Source organism: Cricetulus griseus, chromosome 5, assembly GCF_003668045.3.
Source record: "Cricetulus griseus strain 17A/GY chromosome 5, alternate assembly CriGri-PICRH-1.0, whole genome shotgun sequence".
Taxonomy (NCBI): Eukaryota; Metazoa; Chordata; class Mammalia; order Rodentia; family Cricetidae; genus Cricetulus; species Cricetulus griseus.
The window spans coordinates 28361697-28383319 of NC_048598.1; the positions used below are offsets into that span (position 1 = coordinate 28361697).

General features: G+C 36.7%; 1 protein-coding gene across 6 annotated transcripts in view; it reads left to right on the forward strand.

The window, feature by feature from the left end:
• C5H1orf112 (chromosome 5 C1orf112 homolog) overlaps positions 1-21623 on the forward strand; it is a 41828-nt gene that overhangs the window by 17413 nt on the left and 2792 nt on the right. Inside the window, exons 10-23 of one of the 6 annotated variants that reach the window (XR_003485651.2) lie at positions 584-648; positions 3193-3341; positions 3588-3702; positions 5767-5953; positions 7019-7101; positions 7664-7736; positions 9298-9387; positions 12473-12658; positions 14846-14968; positions 16885-16980; positions 18685-18798; positions 20326-20430; positions 20619-20827; positions 21134-21214. Coding sequence is in view for 4 of the 6 variants with exons in the window: in XM_027417164.2 (XP_027272965.1) it covers positions 584-648; positions 3193-3341; positions 3588-3702; positions 5767-5953; positions 7019-7101; positions 7664-7736; positions 9298-9387; positions 12473-12658; positions 14846-14968; positions 16885-16980; positions 18685-18798; positions 20326-20430; positions 21134-21214 (1467 nt within the window). In the remaining 2 variants the exon portion in view is untranslated. Of the gene's footprint in view, positions 1-583; positions 649-1252; positions 1323-3192; positions 3342-3587; positions 3703-5766; positions 5954-7018; positions 7102-7663; positions 7737-9297; positions 9388-12472; positions 12659-14845; positions 14969-16884; positions 16981-18684; positions 18799-20325; positions 20431-20618; positions 20828-21133; positions 21215-21623 lie in introns of those variants that run through there. The other 5 variants (XR_003485652.2, XM_027417164.2, XM_027417165.2 and 2 more) reach the window with 5 other exon arrangements.

The following is a 21623-nucleotide window of genomic DNA, read 5'->3' on the forward strand; positions in this document are numbered from 1 at the left end:
TATTTTTTAATTCTTTGATGGTTTCATATGTGTATATAATGCATTTTGGTTATTTTCACTCCTTATTAATTTTTCTCATCCTCTTCTCACTCCTTCAGAGCTTACTCCCAAGTCCCCTCCTACTTTTATGTTTTGAAAACTTTGTTTTTTCTTGTCTGGCATCTCCTCCCAGATCCCCCTATCACTCTGGTCACCCAGCTTTATGTTCTTTCTCTTTTTTAAAAAACAAATTGCCCCCCCCCAAAAAAAAACAGCTCCCCCCAAACAACAGCAACAACAACAAAATATAACAACCTCCCCAATGAAAATTAAAAGAGAAACAAGCAAAAGGCCAATAATACAAGAAATGCTAAAACTAAACAGCAGAGGTGGTCCTCAGTAAGTGAGAGCTGCTAATTTTGGGTATTGGTGGCTTTAACGGGTAAGAAATTTGGGTGCTTATCCTCATCCTCCATTTTCATGTAAGCTTTCTTTTTATAATTGGATGTGGTTGTTTAAGTGTTTATTCTGTATGTTATAGGGGAGGATATGAGTTAGAAAGTCATGTGACATACAAAGAATGAATAGAATTTTTTTATTTTAGGAATTTCTTCCTTTCCTGTCCGATTCTTGCTGTATTTTGCACCAGCTTTATCTTCAGATATACAGGTAAAAAGGAATGCCTTGTGGTCACTAAAGTGTAACAGTGCTACTCATTCCATGTAAATACACATACTTATCTAACTAAAACATTAGGGTGATTTTTCTTAATGTTTCAGTAAAGTTTTACCTACTTGCATAAAATGCTGGGAGATGGAAGCTTTTGAAGGATACGGTCCATGTGAGTTTTACTTTATTTTTAACCAGTTCCTTAAAAGACTAATAGTTGCTGTGCTGATAAATACCAAAGCATTTGTGTATGGGTATAGTTTATGTTTTTGTGTACACATACACACACACACAGATACATACATATATACAGATCATATATATTTATATTTTGTATCAGCATAGTTCTGTTTTGGGAGATTTGGAAGTTAGAATTATAAAGTTAATTTGGAGGGGTGTAGCAGCAGATGGAACACATAGACAGGAGTAGTAAACTTAAAATCAAGTCACCAGAAGTGGCAAAGACTGAACAGATGATTAAGGACATGTAGAATATAAAATAACCCGACACGCATGTCAGTGTAGATTCAGAAGAGAGAATGGATTTTTTTTTAAATGAACATAATGTTTTATAACTTTAAGGTGGTTTTGTTTGTTTTTATAGGTTAATGCCATGGAAGACATTTTTTTTTATTTGTGGAGTTTATCTCAGCAATGTGATCTAAGACTCATGTGTAAGATGTGGTATTTTAAACTTTATCCAATAATATTTTACTAGGAACATTCCTGAGGAAGAAATGCAAAAGCAGAGAGATGGTTGATAGTTTGAAAGAAAGTGCTGAGAGTCAGGAAGGTTTAACAGAAGAGCATGGAAGAGTGGGAGAGCCTTTCCTCAAGAGAAAGTTAATTTTATGTGCTTGTGTGAGTTTGAACTCAGGTGCAGGTGCCTTTACCCATTGAGCTATCTTGCTTTCCATAAAGTTTCATTTAGCTTCAGTATAAAACTAAGCATAGTTGTGTATAAGGGAAGATCATCTTCAGCTCTCCGTTTTGTCATCTGGAAATTGAGGTAATAATAGCTCTCACTTCAGAGGTTTTGGTTTGGTTATGATAACTTGTACAAAGTGCCTCATGTGGAACACTCAGTGTCTTGCCTCAATGGCAGTGTTGGAACCTAGAAGAGTTGCCTTTATGAAGGCACCTAGAAGCTGTATCTGCACAACTTCCTCATTTTCATCAGCTGGCTTTAGGAAGCTAGAACACTCAAGGAATGCGTTCCAGTCAGCCTTTCATATTGTATGAGTATGTTGTCATAATTTTGCCTTTACTAAATTTTATTATACTTCTATGAGGTTTAAATTAAGTTTGTAAACTAAATTTCCTTTTGTCACTGAGAATAATGGGAGGAATTAGAGAGTTTATATATAATCTCTCTTTGTACCTATATTTAGGCCCATACAGTAATTCCCTCACTGCCCTGAATTAATTTTACATGTGGCTGAAGCTAGCCTCTTTGTACTCTGCATGTAATTCACATACATGCTCAGGCAGTTCCTGAAGATGGTCTCTTTCTGTTTTGTGACATCCACCTGCCATCTCACTGGATCATTTTCATGAGTGTGTAACACTCATTTCAGTACCCATTTCAGTACAAATGTACCCATTTCAGTACAAAACAGTCCCTCACTTGTACATCCCTTTCCAGATTTGTTCTCATTTTTCATTACATTGCAATCCTCAAATGACATCCTAAGAGAACTTCCTGTTCATTTTCCTTGATTTTTTTTCCTGTATAACAATTAACATGTTGTATATTATAGTAGACTCCACAATTCAAGAGGAATATATTTAAGAAACCTACTGTTGTTGCCTGGAAGGCAAATGGTACTGAATTCTCTACTATGTTTTCTATACACACATAAATACATAATTATAATTGGGTTTATGTGTAATAAGAGAACAACTATAGTAATAGTGGTTTTTGAGATAGGGTACTCTGGCCTCAAATCCAGTGTAGTCTTTCTGCTTCTGCCTCTGCCTCTGCCTCCTGAATATTGAGGTTACAGCTGTGAGCTATTAAAAACAACTTTGAATAGAAGTAAGCTAGGATATATTAGACCTATCTTTTCACATAATTTTTACTAGTTGACTTAATATGTATATGTTTATATTATTTTGAGGACAACATCATCAAGTGCCATTAAAATGCCTCAAAATAGTACTAGATTACTCTAGGAAGTATTTTCTCTGTAACAATATAGCCATGTTTCTAGGTCTTCTTATCTTTTTGGTTTTTTTGAGACAGGGTTTCTCTGTATTGTTTTTGAGCCTGTCCTGGAATTACTCTGTAGATCAGGCTGGCCTCAAACTCACAGTGATCCACCTGCCTCTGCCTCCCTAGTGCTGGGATTAAAGGTGTGCCACACCACCGCCTGGCTTAGGTCTTCATATCTTTCTGCTATCAATTCAGTATTTTGAGCTTTTTTCCTATAGAATATGTACTTTTTATGCTTTTTCACTACTGTGACATGAGCTTGTAATACATTTATCTAAATTTAGAGGATAGCTATTAAATGCCTGAGGTTTTTCACCATTTTTTTGCAGCAAGTTTCCTCCAAGCCTACATGCTGCCAGTATTTCCAAAGCACAGCAGGAGGAAATAGCAGGCAATTTCCTTGTGGTACTGGACCCACTCATCAGTCAGCTGCTCACAACCCAGCCTTTTGTGCAGGCAGTTTTGGATAATAAACTAGGTAAGTTTCAAAACGGATTTAAGTCATCTCCTTAATCATGGCATGTCAAATACAGTTGTTTCCCTTTTAAGCAGTCACTATTTGTGAAATTTTACAATATTATTTAAAATTCATTGCACTTTTATTGAAACATTATTATCTACTAAGTCATACTACTTTCTTTGCATAAAACAATCAAATTTCTGCTGAAAATATCTTGGATCTGTTTGCCAATTTGTTTTAATATATGATTTTATTACTGAAAAGACCTGCCCTGTGAGCTGCAGCTCCCACAAGTCCTACTCCTACTTGTTGTCATGGATAAGCTGCCCTCTCAGCCTAAGGATATACAGAACCTGTGGTGCACAGAAGCTACGGCTAGGTAACATTTTGTTTATATCTAATATTACCAGTGGTTTAGGGGGTCCTATTAAGCTGAAATGGCCTTGAATTTAAATTTAAGCCAGACATAGTGTGTGCCTATAATCCCACCTCTGCAGGATGTTGAGAAGTACTTGAAATTAGCATTTTGAAATCAGTTGGTCATATTCTGCTTAATAGCTACTCTGTAGAAAAACTGCTATGTAAATGATAAAAAATATATATAACAGATGCTAGAAATATTGTAATTTTATTCACTGATTATTACTCATTGGTTGACATAAAAAACATTGGCTATAATGGATGTAGGTGCAAATAACAGCATATAAAAATGGGTTGCAGTAACTAGGCAGCATCTCTGTTAAGAGAGCTTGCTGCTCAATCATGAGGATCAGTTTGAATCCTAGTACCAGTGTCTGGTGGCTTACAAATATCTGTGACTCCAGCCTCAGGGCATTTGACACCTTTGGGTTTCCCTGGATATAAATGTGTAGTTACACTCACAGACACATGCGCAGATTCACTCACACAGATGTATACACAGGCATATGCATAAAAAAATAAAGCTTTTAAAAAACAGCTGTGATAGATACTGTCCAGTGTCTCCTGGGAAACATCACTTGTCTTCATCCTTTTTCCTAGCACTGTAGTCCAGGTGCTAGTTTGTTACTGACTAGATTACTGTTATGCTCCTAATTTTTCTTTCTTTTTTTTTTTTTTTTTTTTTTCGAGACAGGGTTCTCTATGTAGCTTTGGAGCCTATTCTGGCACTCACTCTGGAGATCAGGCTGGTCTCGAACTCACAGAGATCCTCTGCCTCTGCCTCCCAAGTGCTGGGATTAAAGGCGTGCACCACCAACGCCCGGTTGCTCCTAATTTTTCATTCCTCCTCTTGACTGGTCTGGTTAATCTGAGATTCAAACTGGGATGCTCAAAAAGTGAAGTTATGTTCAAACTTTTTGCACTATTATTAACTTTGATATCTGATATCCTTCATTAAAATTTATACATATATAAATGATACTTTTATTCATACATGCATACAATGTATTTTGATCATATTCATCCACACATCTCACCCTAAAATTTCTCTAACCTCCCATTCATTCCCAACTGTGTCCTCATGTGTTTTTATAACCCATTAAATACAGTTTATGCTGTCCATATACTCATGGGTGTGTAGCCATCAGGTAGAATATGGTTGACCAACCAGGGGCCATACACTTAAAGTAAACTGACTCTGCTTCTGTCAGAAGCCATCTACCCGAAGGAGCAGGGACTGTTGAGACACTTGTCTTCCCCACCCCCATGCAAGGATGTTGACTGTTTAGGTGCAAAATTCTGTCCTTTCAAGTAGGCACTGTTTGATCCCTTTCCTCTCATGCTCTGGCTTTTTAAAACCCCTCCTTTAACATAACATATGAACTCATGTTTTGTCTCTTACAGGCTTTTATATTTTATTTTTAATTTGTTACTTGAAACCTTCATGGAAGTTTCAACTATTTCTATCTTAAAATGATCCTTCCATGTATGTTTCAAAATAATACTTAATTTAGCTAAGCTCTGTAAGAAACTTTGAGTTTGATTTTATATAACTTGGCACTATTGTAAATGATGGGCACAGCTGACCCAAGCTAGTGAGAGCTCACAGACTGTGAAATGATAGCTAGGGAACCTGCATGGGACTGAGCTAGGCCCTCTGAATGTAGGTGACAGTTATGTGGCTTGATCTATTGAAGGGGACCCCAACTACCTCAACTTGGTATGCCAGACTTCTTTGACTCCAAGGAAGGCCTTACCCCCTCTGAGGAGTGGATGGGGGTGGGGAGTGGGGGAGGTGGGGGAGGTGGGGGCAGGAGAATGGGAGGGATGGGAAACTGGGGTTGGTATGTAAAATGAAAATAAATTTTTTAAAATAAAAATCTTTTATTTTTATCTCTCTATATACTTTTTTTCAGTTATTATTGATTTTTATCTCCTGAAATTAGTCCTGTGTATGACATTATTTTACCTGCTTTTGTTAAACTTCTATTAATGGTGGCTCAATGTTCTAATTTTCCTGCAGGATGTCCCTACTCAAAGCTATTTTCTACAGTTTTGAGCAGTGTTCTGGTGAACTCTCTCTGACTGCTCATTTACAGGAAGTAAAGCATAAAGGGCAAGCTGAGGTGTCTGTCACTTTATATCAGCATGTTTGTGTTCATCTGTGTGCATTTGTTGCTTCTTTTCATCCCTCACTGTTTCCTGAGCTGGTAAGTGCATGGCAAAGTTGAAAAGTGGAGCTTACACTTTGCTTTCCCTTCATTGAAATTGTATTTGATATGTAGAAGAACATATGAGAATTAATGACTATTGTAAATCATAGTCTCCTCAACCTTCACATTTTGTGCTTTTGTGCCTTAAGAAATGGCAATTTGATCACATAATACTAGATATACTATTTAGCTAGAACACTTATTAAAACATTTTGCACTGGGGAGATTTAAGAAAATCCCATGAGAAGTTGGAAAATACAAGAAGGGGATGTTACTTTATGTAGTAGTTATGTTTCTGTTGCTATGATAAAAAAGCAACTTGAAAAAGGAAGAGTTTGTTTTGGTCTAAAGTTCCACAAAAAGAGTCCGTATAGTGGTTGGGGAGGCATGGCATTTGATGGCCAGAGCAGGATGCTGAGAGATCACATCTTAACCACAGGCAGGAAACAAAGCTCTTTGGAAGTGGAGCAAGTCTATAAACCCTCAACATCTTTTCCCAGTGATGTGCTTTCTCCAGCAGCTTTCATGTCCTAAAAGTTTCATAACCTCTCCTGACTGTGTCATCTACTGGGGACCAAATGTTCAAATACCTAAGCCTGTGGGGGACATTTTTCATTTAAACTGATGTACTATTTCATTTAAACTGCTGTACTGTTTATTAAAAGTAAACAGTACTGTGTAATGCCTTATCTGTTATAGATGGTTTTATTTTTAATGGAACTAGATTGTTCAAAAGGTTGAAAATACCTTAGAAAAAACTGTCATGTTTCCTGGAAGCTTTCAGAATATGGCCTTTGTGGCTCACAGGACCTGTGTTAGCACACTTAAGATTGGTTTCTGTTGCCTCTCAGCTCAACACAGTGAGTAGCATATAGTAGGTGCTCAACAGATAAAGGAATGAATGACATTATAGTTCTTTTAGATACTAGCATTAGAGGTTTCCTACTGAGGGACTCTTAATTTGATTCTGATAATGCTTTCTGATTTAGTGTGAGAATTGTAATGTTAATATTTCATGAACATCTGCCTAGTAACAAATTGACATTTCTGTTTTTTCCTTAGGATGCTGCTCTATTGAATGCTGTGCTTAGTACTAATATGACTACCTCATTGTTAGCAATGGATGTGTGGTGTTTCCTTGCTAGGTAAAAAGTGCCATTTCTGTGTTTGGATTGAGTTTTAGTAATGATCAACAGTAAACAGTTTTAAGTTAATAGAAAGGTCTACTTCTATAATCTTCTAATGGTTAGATTTCATGTCATTACACTAAGTTTGGAAACAGGTGTCCTTTTTGGTTTTTTAATGTTTAAGCTAATAGGTGAATGTTTAGGCAAATCTATATATTATGATGTTCCTTGGTGATAGGCATTCAGTTTGCCTAATTTAAAATCCAAAATTTCTAAATACCAGTGAGGAGTGAAAAGTTACATTCTTTGAGATAGTTTAATGCTCAAGATTACTAGAAATACTAAATAAAAATTAAGTACATAGCCAATTATGAAAGATAAATGAATTTAATGTTCAGATATGGGCCCATCCCCAAATATCATTATATATATGTAAATATTCTAAAATGTGATAATATCTAAAATCCAAAACACTTCTGGTATAAGACATTTCAGATAAAGGATGTTCAATCTGTAATAGTTCACATGTCCTCACTGTGGTGTTTCTGTCTTCTTGCTCTTCTCCTAATTTCAAACTCAGTGACTCTTTTAAATGTCATAGATATGGAACTGCTGAACTTGGTTTACATCATGTCACCTTAGTGGCTCACCTGGTAAGTAGAATTAAACGGCCTAAAACACTACTTTTTATATTTTCTTTGGAGACATTTATTTATTTATTTATTTATTTGCTTTTTTTTTGAGACAGGGTTTCTCTGTGTAATATCCCAGGCTATCCTGGAACTTGCTTTGTAGACCAGGTGGCCTTAAATGCACAGAGATCCACCTGCCTCTGCCTCCCAAGTGCTGAAAAGAAGATATTTTTTGGATGTTAATAAAAACGGAGAAGTGATAGCCAAATTTAATGCTAATTGTTATTAATTGCTATTTAATGCTAATCCTAGAACCAAAAATGTAGTAAAAACCCCACCATATAAAGTGTAGAATTTTCTCATTTTCAGAATTTTAGAGTTCTGTGTTGTAAGGAAAAAAGTCTAGGTCAGTTGACAATATGCTGAAAATTGAATATAAAGTCAGATCAAAAATGTAACATTGATGGCTAAGTGTTCAGTTCCTCTTTAATATAATGAAGTCTACTGTTGTATTTTAGTCAGGATGGTGTGAAAGTGATTCAGTGATTGTGATCAGTGTTCTTAGGGAGAGAAAGTAGGTTTGTTACTGAGTATAAGCTTAAATGGACTTAATAGTTTCTTTATCTTTAATGGTGATTTTTTAAAATTATGAAATGTGTTCCATATGAAGTGCTTATGACCTTTTTTGTCTCAGTTTTATCCATAGTCTTTGATAATGATCATATTTGAATCTGTCCACCCTTTGCTGCTTAGTAGTTACAGTGTCATATATTTCTGCATGTACTTTTAATGAGTATATATTACAATGTTGAGTAGCATAACCTGGACTGCTGACATTTGTACCTCTGTAGCTCACAGCCTGGTACTTACAATCGGAAGGCCTGACACATGCTGCACAGTGATTCCTTATACGTCTTATACACGTCTCAGTCTTTGCTACTTACTTTTTTAAATAAAAGAATTTATTTGAATAATTAAAGCATTGCTTTTTGAAGTAAATGCGCCTCTGTATGTATGGGCATGTAACTGCGTGTTTCCACTGAGGCTAGGGGTGTCAGATCCCTGGGTGCTAGAGTTACAGGTGGTTTGTAAGTGGCCTAATCTGGGTGCTGGGAACCAAATTTGGGTCCTCTACATATTTATAAAGCTGTGCCATTTCCAGTCCCTCTTGATTTTGTTTGTTTTTGAGACCAAGATACCTTATTTAGTCTAGGCTGGCCTCAGCCTCCTAGGGCTAGGATTACCTTATCAATGCTAACAAAACATTCACTGTGGCATTAGCTTGCTTAAATCTTTAAAATTACATAAATTATTTTGAGTAGCAACAGTAACATACCAAGTTATTGTCAGAGTGATAATTACTGTGTTTTTAAATATAAGGTAAGAGTTCCTTTCTCATTATTAAAGCAAAAAAGTTTCTTTGAAGCAAAGAAATTAAAAAATGGCCCCAAATTAAAAATTAAAATTAGCTGTAGTCTTCTCTCTCTCAGAAAGAGTCATTAGTATTTTGGTATGTAATTATGTCTTACAAACTGACTCTCTGGTTTTAACTCGTTCTTTTCTTTGTCTCCTGTCTTTCCAGATAAAATCTTGCCCTGGAGAGTGTATTCAGCTTACCAACTTATCAATACTGTTGAAGCGTCTCTTTTTCTTCATGGCCCCACCCCATCAGGCAAGAATATTGTCTATTTTAGTGTCTTCAATCAGCTTTGAGAATGGAATTCAGATCCCCTCCCCTAAAATGTAGTATAGCTGGAATACAAGTTAACATTGATGGATTTGGTGATTGATTTTAGGTCTATGTAGATTTTGATGTCCCTGTTTTAGGTTACAGATAAAATCTGATTCAGTTTTCCTGCAATACTTCTCTCTCTCTCTCTCTCTCTCTCTCTCTCTCTCTCTCTCTCTCTCTCTCTCCCTCTCTCCTTTTCCCCCCCATATCGTAAAGATACTTGTGGGCAATGAGATAGCTTTGTGTCTTTGTTCCATTTATTAATTCTATTACGCTTTGAATGATCCATCTTAGTATTTTCAGAGTAAATAAAATTGATTTTTAAGGAAAAATTACAAGTATGACAAGCCTCAGTTGCTTGCTGTTGTGACGTCAACAAGATTTGCCATGATTGAGGAGATTCCTGTCTTATGGGCCTGAATAGCCTTGTGCAGTCTGGAAGATGGGTACCATTGGAACTCCTGTAGCAGGGTTTTTGTGTATATTTAAAAGCAGGTTTCTGGACTGACCTATAAATGCAGTGTTGGGTGTGAGTAAGGCTCAGCAATTTGCTTTTGTTGTTAAGCACTTAACGTGACTATGACAAGGAGTTGAGCTTGGAATCTACTAGCTACATGAAAGAAATTTGCCCATAAAGCCTTTGGCCTTGGCTTGAATCCTGATGCAGCATTAACATACATCAGAATGGATATGTTTTACTAAGAGCTGACACATGCTAAGATGTGTTTCTGTTTCCATGGGAATTAACAGTATATATAACAGAAATATATATTATTACTCAGTATTCTTACTCTAGTTGTTACCTGGTTGAGGGAAAAGTAATGTACCTTATTTAAACATACTAATAATTGTGTGTTATAGTTTCACTTCTGTTGCTGTGATAAAACACTGACAAAAAGCAACTTTAAGGAAGAGAGAATTGATTTGGCTGAAATTCCAGGTAAAAGTTTATTATTGCAGGGAGGTCAAGGCAGGAAATTCAGACCACTAGTCATATCAGATCTGTAGTCAAGAACAGAGAGAAATGAATGCATTCATGCTCTCTTGCTTGTGCCTGTTTCTCCACTCTTCTCACAGTCCAGGATGCCCTGCTTAGGGAATGATGGCCTTCCACAGTAGGCTGGGTCTCCTCATATCAGTATCTTAATTAAGACAGCTCCCACAGACAAACCCAATGTAAACAATTCCATATTGCAACTCTGCCCAGCTAATTCTAGATTGTGTTAAGTTGCAATTAAATGTAGCCATCACATTGTGCTACTATTTTTTTTTTTTTTTTTTCATTTTTAGTTTTTTGAGACAGGGTTTCTCTGTGTAGCTTTGGAGCCTATCCTGGCACTCGCTCTGGAGACCAGGCTGGCCTCGAACTCGCAAAGATCCGCCTACCTCTGCCTCCAGAGTGCTGGGATTAAAGGCGTGCGCCACCACTGCCCGGCTGTGCTACAATTTTTTATGTAAGGTAAAAATGACTACATTTTCATTTTAAGCCCATAGGTATATTTCCCTTCTTAGTTTTAAAGAGGAATCTAAATTTTCTGCAGTGTTCCCTTACACTCCACTCCTCTCCCTTCAACTGAGCCCCAGCAGTTTTAAATCTTTAAAGCAATGTTTCAACCTCAGGATAGTCTTGAACTCTGAAGTGGTCAGTTTTGATAACACTTAAAAATTTTTTTTTTATTGTGTAGAACATCTTATATGCCATTTATTTTTTGAAAGGGGACCCATTTGTTGATTCATTCAACCTTATAATGACAGATGATTCTTGAACTGGCTTCTCCAGTTAATGAAATCATGTCTTTATTGATGCACTTTAGTTTTGTGCTTAAGTTGCTTGTTATAATTGACACTCAGCTCTTGAAGGATTCTTTTTTCCAGCTGTAGACTCTGTCACAGTAGGTGACCACCAGTTTCTTACTTGTTTTGTCAGTTGAATATTTATTTTTGTGCAAATGAAATAGAGTTCATATGCAAATATAGAAAGGTCTGGCACTATCAAGTCTAATGTATTACTTTGGGGCTTAGAAGGGATTTTTGTTTAGTTTTGATGTATGACAAGTTTTCATATATTTAGTGAAGTTTAAATTTTATAAATTGAATTGTCTCATTAAAGAATATACTAGTATACTTCTTATTAGGTTCTACAAATTTTGGAATTAAATACACTTTTTTCTAATCCAACATTTGGACTAGTGTTTTTGAACTTTTAGTTCTTTTTTTTATTGAGTCTTCTTGACAGCTGCATTTTTAACAGAACAGTATTGTGTTTCTGTTAACACAAGTGCTTTGAATTGTGTTTCAGTGGAAGAATGGATTTACCAATCACAGTCATTGTTTTTGTTTGTTTGTTTGTTTTGTGGCTTCCTTTTGGGATACTAATTTAGTACATTCTCTAAGGCTGAGCAGAGCCACCTAATCCATTGAAAAACTGGACCTATGATCTTGGTTGGCTTCATGTTCTAAAATGCAGTAAGCTAAGATGAAAGCTAGGACATGGTGAATTAATCTTGTCATATCTGGAATATTAGTTTGACTTAACTAAATAAGGTGATGAGTACTTGGAAGAATAGCAGATCTAATGGGTAGAAAGAAGATAAAATATCTGATGTAAATAATAATGAAGTACACTATGTAACACTCCTTAGTCCATTTTGTATCATGCTTCATTTAAGCATGATTTTTTTTTTTCATTTTGAAAACAAATACAGTAGCAATAAAAGTCATCATGGTTATTTATGTTATGTTGGTCTGGTACCCAGTGATCTTACTGTGCATTTAAGAAGGAGATTTTAAAAATTTTTTGTTGGTTGACACAAGATTGCAGTATGTGGTCCTGGCTGCCTTGCAATGCATTGTGTGGACTAGGGTGATCTCAAACTTGTAGGGATCCTTATGCCTCTGCCTCCTGAATGTTGGGAGTTGTGGTATACACCACCACACCTGGCAGAAGTGTTGAACTTAATATTCAGTTCATGTACATCTAATTATCCTAATAGTCTGAAGTTGCCCATTTTATTCTCAACTTTAGGTGGAATTTATCCAGAAGTTTTCTCCAAAAGCAGCAGACAACTTTCCTCTTTGGCAGTGTATTTCCTTTCAGGCATTACCTGCTGACCTGAGGAAACAAGCTGCATGTGACGCGATCAGAGGGTGCACTGTACATTGCATGAAGTGGTTGAACAGCAGTCATACTTTGGCAGAACTTGACTCTCTGGTAAGATAGTTGTGACTAATTCAGCAGTTTACTTAGCACTGTTTTAGATAATAACTATAGTTTCTGAGATGCACTCTCTTTAAAAAACCTAGCAATATTTTTAGATCTGTATATTATAAAAGGACCTTGGAGAAAGGTATGTGCAGAAATACATGACACAGTAAGCACTCAATAGAGGAAACCTTGGGTAAGACACATTTGGAAAGCATGATGGCACTTTATTTACTATTTGTCTGGATGAAGCAGATGATGATTCACTCCCTCACTCTTAAACGAGGGACCTCATTACTCTGTAGTCCAGGATGGCTTTGAACTCATGATCTTAGCCTCCTAGTGCTGGATGACAGATGTGTACCATTATGACTAGCTTAGACATGATTTTTTTATTTGACAAAATACAACATGAATTTTATAGAAAACTGCCCTGAGCCTTTATGTAGCTTTCTATTTAATTGTTTCCTCATGAAACAAACAAAAAATCTTCATCTATAAGTAGAAGATAGATGATTTTTAAAATGGACTAGAGACAGTACATGCAGTTGAATTTTCTACTTCAGTCTCCATTTGCTTATTCATTTATTCAACAAACTTTTGAGTGCTTTTACATAATGTGTTTTGCTTTAGTCATTGGGGGATGGATGTAACAGCAAAAAAAGAAATTGTCTATAGATATATATTGTAGTTAAACAGTACACAATATAATAAATGCCTCTATGGTACATATACAAAAACTTAGCATGTATAAGGTATACACTCAAGGACTTGGAAGCTTTTTTAAATTTTTGATTAGAAGTTTCTCAAGGCATATGTTTCCATACTAAGTTTTTCTACACTGTTGTAAAATGGCAGTTAATCATAATTATTAAGGTAGTTTAAAACATTTACATAAAATCAAAGAAGGTTTTTTTGTGGCTTTATTTATCATAGCTAACTATGAGTGGGTTAATTTAAGTTTGTTGTTTGTATTTAATGCACACTAGTTTCTAATTGTTCAATAAACTGCTAGTAGACTCTCAATATGCGTTACACTTTTGTAATAAGTCTTTTGGGAGTATTAGGTAAAAGCACTAACTTTCTAAAATTAACTCCTTAAACCATGGACAAAACTTACTGAATGTATTTATTTGTAAAGGGAAGTAGATTAATCTTGAATGAGATGGTGTAAGGAATTCCAACATGGATATAGATGTTGAAGTATAGAATTCAAGTCAGTGTTTATTAGATTCTAGTATGGCCTTTTCCCTATACACACCACCCCCAGACTTAAGGACAAGTGAGAAAGAGATCAGGGTATTTGTCTGTAGAACCAAGAAATGATCCAGAAAAGGTTGTTTTGTTTCAAATTCTAGATAATATTTTTCTTAAGGACTTTATTTGCTTATAAAATGTAATGTTTCTGTAGCATCCCATGGTAAATCACCAGAAATAATAATAAAAAAAAAATCTAGTAACCTATGTAGATTGCTTGGTACACAGTGTGAGAAAAAAAAATACAGCTTTCTATTGATGAGTATTTAAATTAGACTAGCCTTGCTCACCATGTGTTAGGTTTTTACTGCAGTGACAAGCACAATGACCATAAGCATCTTGGGGAGGAAAGGGATTATTTCATCTTGGAGTCTATTATGAAGGAACATCAGGGCAGGAACTGAAATAGAAGCTATGGAGGAACACCACTTACTGGCTTGCTCTCTACTTCCTTGACCTGCTGTCATCCACAGTCAGGACCACCTGCTCAAGGGGTGGCATAATCCCCAGTTGGCTGGGCCCTACACCAGTAACCAAGGAAATGCCCCCCACACTTGCTTACAGATAATCTGATGGAGGCATTTTCTTAATTGGGGTTCCTCTTTCCAGATAATTGTAGCTTGTGTCAAGTTGACAAAAAAAAAAAAAAAAAAAAAAAACAGAAAAAGAAGACAAAAGCCTAGTGTTAAAGTCAGTGATGTTGCTATTTTAAATGAAAATTTCAGCCTAAAGGAAAACATGTTTTTATGTGCAAGGAAAGTTGATCTTAATATAATTGTACTAAAGCTTTTATATTTGTTTTAAAAACCTGAAAAGGTTGGCTTTATCTCTCAGTCCATGTGGATTGTTATGGACAGTTATAAGTAACTGTATTTATAATCGGGCCACTGGTCCATTAGATTTGTAAACTGAAACTTTCCTCTTTTTCTTCCCTTTTAGAACACAGCACTCTCTGTTTTGCTTACTGTATGTAATTCTGCTGGTGATGCTTTGGATATTAGACAACGAACTACAGTTATTGAAGTTGTGGGTCAGCTTTGGGCTTTTATAAACATTCAACAAGTAAGGAAAGCTACTCATCATTTCTTTAAAAAACATAGGATATTGACAAGAGAATATTGCAATCTCTCTATATTCAAATTTCTAATTTCTTGAGTTGATTGGTAAAAGTTGTGATTAGAAGTCACTTAATTGTATTCTGTCTCAGACAGTTGTTAGATAAGTGTGTGAAGATAAAGGAGTGTATGCATGAGTTTGTTTTTTGGGGGTTGTGGGTATGTGGTGTGTGTCTTCTTGACTACACTTCATCTTCGTTTTTGAGATAGGATCTCTCACTGAACCTGGAGCTCCAGTGAGTTCCAGGGATCTGTCTGTGTCTGCTACCCCTTCCCTTCAAAGCCCTGTAGTTACAGATGAGCCATGCAACACTCAGTATTTTGTGTTGGTGCTGGAGATCAGTAACACAGGTCCTCATGCTGGTACATCAGGCACATCACTCACTGAGCCATCTCCTTAGGCCCTTTCAGGCAGTTTTTTTCTTGTTGTTTGTTTTGGTTTTCTTTCCAGTGTATGATATTAATCTTAGGCCATGTCACAGTGACAACCACAGTCCATCTATTTTTTTTTTTTTTTTTTTTTACCTTGTTGGACCCTTTTAAAAATTAAGTTTCATCTTTTTTTTTCCCTCTGTTAGATTGATGTCTATTTCTTGTTTTGAGGTTTTTTTTGTTTTTTTTTTTTTCCTTAATAATTCAGATGACAAGATAGTGAGTTGACTTAAAAGTGAAAGGGGCTAGTAAGTAGATGTAGCTAATTTGTATTCCTCGTCCCAGCAAAGTGGTTATTAGGCTAAAGTTAGAACATATCCTCTACATATGGTTGTAAACTTAAGTTTCTTATTTAATAATTTTTAACATTTAAAGTACAATGTATGTTTGTTTGTTTGTTTGTTTTTTCCTGAGCATGTTACCTCTGGCAACCAGTGGAAGCTTAGAGCAAAACACAAACTTGGGGAAGTAATAGAAATTATTTTGCAGTTAGTGGCTTTTGAGGGGCACACTCGGGGCTTCCCATGTGCGGTACTACTGAGCTCCACCTTAAGCCTTGCAGGAAGATCAGGTTTTATGATCCATTTTTATGGTCACATAGCCATCCTGCAGTGGTGTCACTTCTCGAGAGGCTGCTACTGATGTTCATATTAGCACTTAAGTAGAGATTCAGCATACCTGTGCTGGGATGTGGTTTCATAGCAGTGTGGCGTAAACACTATGAAGACGTCGAATTTTACCAACACCAGTGGATATATAAGTTATTCAGTGGCCAACAACAGTAATTAGACCTCCTTTTAGTCATCTGTTTGAATGATTGCTCCTCTGTTCCTAGCCATGTGTTCTTGAACAAATATTTTCCTCATTCTGTTTTCTTATTAAAAGGGGGATGGTATCTGCCACTTAGTTGATTGATATAGGTCAGGTAGTAATTATAAGCCACATATTGACTGGTATACAAATAGTGATTAGTAAAATACTGTTGTAGCTTTTCTCAAGTGTCTTAGTTAGGCCCTCTATATTAGGCCCTCTATTGTGATAAAACACTATGACCAAAAAGCAACTTCAGGAGGATAGAGTTTATTTCATGTTACAGCTTATAGCTCACCATTCAGGAGAGTCAGGGCAGGAACTCAAGGCAGGAACTAATGCAGAAGAGTGATGTTTACTGACTTGCTCCTATGTCTTGCTCAGCCTGTTTCTTATAGCACTCAGGACCACCTGCCCAGGGATGGCACAACCCAGAGAGAGCTGGGCTCTCCCATATCAATAATTAATCAAGAAAATGCCCTACAGTTTATCTACCATCTGATAGAAGCATTTTTTAAATTGAGGTTCTTCCCAAATAACTCTAGCTTGTGTCAAGTTGAAGAAAACCTAACTCTATGTAATTGAAGACTCTCACCAAAACTACTTTCTTAATTGTTTAAGGTAATCAGTCAGCCCTACGTTCAGCAGACATTTTGCCTTTTACTTCAACTACTGGCATCTTTTATCCAAACTGTAGATCCGAAGCTGATAAGTCAGGTAATAATAGTGACCAAGTTGGTTCTTTGCTCATTGTTTGTGAATCCGCAGTGATTTGTTTAGTTTACTTGTAACCCTTCTAATCCTTTTCCTAATTTTCTTCCTTCCTCCCTTCCTCCTTCCCTCCTTTCCACCCCCTCCCATCCGTCTTATGGAGCCCAGACTGACCTCATACTCATTATGTAGCAGAGGATGCCGTTAAACTTCTCATCCTTTATCTTTAGAAGCATGTAGCACCATACCAAATTTTTATGCAATGTTGGGAATTGAATCTAGAGCTTTGTGCATACCCAGCAAGCACTCCACTAACTGAGCTACATCTCCAGCCTTTTTAATCCTTTCCTTGTAAATTGTGTCAATTTTGTTTTCATCAAGGTTGTCACCTAATGTCTTTCTTGCTTCTGTTAGTGTTCCTACTGTTAATTCAGCCTTCATCTGTTCTCTGTCACCTTTAGGCTTTATGCTTTGCTATTAAGTAGTCAGAATTTTGTGTGGCACAAGCCTGCCAGACTGTCCAGGAAATAACCAAGTTAGGAGTTCTAGTGTATTTAACTCTGCATTTATTGTACTTTCAAAGATACGATCAGCAGCTAGCTTTGAGATTATGTAACATTGTCATGTCTTTGTTTCCTTGAAAAAAATAAAATTGTTTTCAAGAACTGGTACTGCTGAATTCCTTCTTTGGATCCCAGCTTACCTGACTGGTTGGGCATATTTTACCGTCTGAAGTATCTCTAAGGTGGTGCTTCTGAGGCAACATTGGAATGCCTCCCTCTTATCTGAAGTGACTGAGAGCTTTGGAATGAGTCCATATTGGACAGAATTGATCCACCAAATCAAGTTAGCTTTAGTACAGGATCAGGAAGCAGAAAAAAAAAAATAGGGGAACTAACTTTTTATTTAGGAAAAGTATAGAAAAGATGAAATCTTGTCATCTAATATAATGGGATGGAACATAAAATGAACTAAAAGTAGTGGTAAAGCTTTATTTCAGGCAACTCTTGTAATTGTACATATAAAGAAATTAACCTAGCAAGCAAGTACTAATTAGGTATATCCAGTACTATATGTGTAACATGGATTATTGGCCTGTCTTATTTTTTCAAGGAAACCAAGGCTCTCCCTTAAGTTCATGGTTGCAGTGTTGTGTAACCTCACAGCTAGCTGCTGACTATAGGGGAAGCTGTAGCCATGCCTGGCCTGCTTAGGGGTTGGCTGCAGGTGTGCCTGGCCACGCCTGTGAGGTGACGTAGAGAGATGGTTAGGTGGCTGGTTTTGGTTTCTGTTTCACTTTCGGCTTGCTGTACAGACTGCTGCCATGCCTGCTGGCTAGGTCGATCTGTAAGTAAGGCTTTTTCCCTATTAAAATCCCTTGTATTTCTACCTAGCTCTGTATTGGTATTTTCCCACATTAGCTGACAGTGCCTTTGAAATTACTGTATGAATGCAGAGTTCAGCACAACACCAGGACTCCTACTTGGCTATATCCTGGGCAGGTAACCACTACACAAAATTCTGATTGCTTATTAGCAGAGCACACGAGCTGGAGGCAAGAGACTAGGGTGAGAAGGAATGTTAACAACTCTTGTATCTGATGTTAGTCCTCAGCTTCCACAGTTGAGGCTTCTGGATCTTGTCTGCTTTCCCTTCCCCACACAACCCACCGTGGTACTTAACAACTGCTCTTTGTTTTTACCTCCTCAGGTAGTAACTTTACTGACCTCACTACTTAAATTAGAGCCTCCTGACCATGTCTCTCTGGCAGTGCTGGATTTTATATCCTCTCTGGGCAGACTTTTTATACCTCTATCTATCCAGGTAATATACTCTTTAAAATGCAAAATCTAAAAATCTCTGTAAGCACTAGGGGAATTTTAAGCTTTGGATTTTTGCTTTTGAGACAGGGTCTCACTCTATAGCCTAGCCTGACCTAGAACTTGAGGCAGTTCTCTTGCTTCAGCCTTAAGTAATTTTCTTTTAAAAAATAGTTGGCATTCAAATAATTTATCAAGTTGCCTACTGTATTCTGAGATATAGTTGTGTCCCAGTATCTAAAAGAAGAAAGTACTCATGTTTTATAGGCAATAATGTCTAGTGAGGAAATTTGATAATTAGTTAATTGTGTGGGTAGATTCAAGAAATAGCACTTATTTTTTAGAGATAGTATTTTAACAATATTGTAAAGTATGTGTAGCTGACAAGTGTGTATTTTGCTTCCAAAATTATATTCTAGTGGCCTAGGGAAAGACTACTACAAGATTTTAAGACCTTCTAACAAAATTAGATTCTCTTAGACTGGGAGCTTTGTCTTTGTCTTACTATTATAATAAAGTCCCAGTGTTTCTAGATTCTTGGCTTTGTTTTACATTCAAAGAGTTTACTGTAAAAAGCTCTCTAGTGAGAACCTTTTCAATGTGCAATGTCTATTTCAGTACCCAGGGATAAAAATCTGTGAAACCAAGTTGAATTTCAAAAGGTTTATTTTACTTCTTCACAAGAAAATGACAAATTCATCTGTTTCTATCATGTATACGTGTGTTTCATGAGATAAACATGGATTGTGACAGCTTTTCTTCTTTTGAAAGAATTACCAACTTGCATTTGAGCTGTCATCTTTTTTTGGAAAGGGTCTCAACATGTAGCCCTGGCTGGTTTAAAATTTTCAGTACTATTTCAGCCTCCAGAATGCTAAGATTACAGCCATGTATTCTTTATTATAGATAAGTTTATTCTAGAGTGCTGTTTTGTTCCTGCAGATCTGTAGGTGGTACATTGCCACAGAACCCATACAACAAATGCTTTGTTGTCAGAATAGCAGTGCCTTATAGACCTGGCCAGGTCAGGGCAGGTCCTAAAGAGATGGGAGATTGATGAGCATTTTCGACACTCACAGATGGAGGTGCTGTTTTTACTACTGGTAGTGTAAAACTTAATCCCCAGTCTCAGTGCATAGAAGCAGCTGACAACAGAGTCATGGTAGTGTGTGCTATGGGAGAAAATAAAGCAGAAGAGGGGACAATATGAGGGGATAGTTCCACCCTTACTAAGGTGATAGGTAAGTATAAATCTGAAAGAGAAGGAGAAAGCAATGTCTGTCTGGAAGACTTCCGAGCACAAGTATAGAGAACAAGTATAAAGTTTCATAGACAGGAGCAAGCCTGATTACTCAGGGTGTCAAGTGTAGCATTGGGTGGTGATGCTTTGTAAACTGCTCATTTTACCCTGAAGGCAATTGGAAATTATTAGAAGGATTTAAGCAAATAATAGAGAATATAATGTGTCCCAAAAGTTGATAGTATTCTATTTTGAAGTATTTTCTCCAGAAAGATTTGGTTCCCTTTGTAGGAGAAGGTGCTGCCCAACCTGTCTTGTATTCTTGCTTTACTGCTAGCCAGCGGGAATTGGCTGCTAGAACAACTCACTTTGGAGGCATTTACTCAGTTTGCTGAGGTAAGACCAGTTTATCGTATTGATCTCTATATTTTAACATTTCTAATATTCTAAAACATTTAAAAATACTGAGCTACTTATGTATCTCAGTTGTAAAATTGTCTGCTGAGGAGATATTAATATGTTTACAATGCTTCATTATAAAGCCTAGAGAAATGATGTGACTTTTCTCAAGGTTCTCTCATTAGCAGGGAGTAAGCATTCGGAGTCAACTGCCTGACTCAGACACTGCCACACAGCAGAACTTGAACTTCTCTTTGGAATTGCTTCTGCTCGGACCCATTTCTATGGAGTCATGCCTTTGGTTTAAGAGTGACTCAAGTAATTAAACCTTGAAGCACTGTGTGTGTAGAAGCCAGCATTGTATAAGACTCTGTAGAACTCTGAGGATCCTTGGGTAGGCCTCTTTTTTTTTTAAAGATTGATTTATTTATTATGTATATAGTATTCTGCCTGCAAGTATTCCTGCAGGCCAGAAGAGGGCACCAGACCTTGACAAATGGTTGGTTGTGAGCTACCATGTCGTTGCCCAGGAATCAAAGTTAGGATCTCTGGAAGAGTAGCCAGTGCTCTCAACCTGAGATACCTAGCTCTCAAGACCCCTGCCCCTCACTTTTAAAATGAGTCTTCAGTTAAGGTAGTTTAAAAACCCATTGTCTTCACAAGTTGCTGAACTTTGTCTTCTTTTCTGATCTTTTAATAGGGAACAAATCATGAAGAGATAGTTCCACAGTGTCTCAGTTCTGAAGAAATCAAGAACAAAGTTGTAGCCTTTTTGGAAAAGGTATTTATTATTCATGTATAAAGCCCATGTTTTATTCTTTATCATATTTTTAAGTTATCTACTTACTAGCTTAAACATTTTCCTCTTGGTACTGGGGTTTGAAACAGGGCTTTGCATATGCTAGACAAGTGCTTTACTACTGAGCTACAACTCTAGCCTTAAACTTTAGTGTGTTTTACACAGTGCTAATACAGATAAGTAAGCATCCCTAATCCAGAGTACTCCAAAATCTGAAACTTTATGAACCACCCATATGAGGAAAAAACATGGAAAATACTTTGTAGTGAAACCTTATTTCATGCATAAAAATATTGTACAAAGTTACCTAAGGGATGGTATATGAATTTCATGTTCATTCTTGGAGCCTATCCCCACAGTATCTGGTTGTTTATGAAAGAAATGTGAAGTG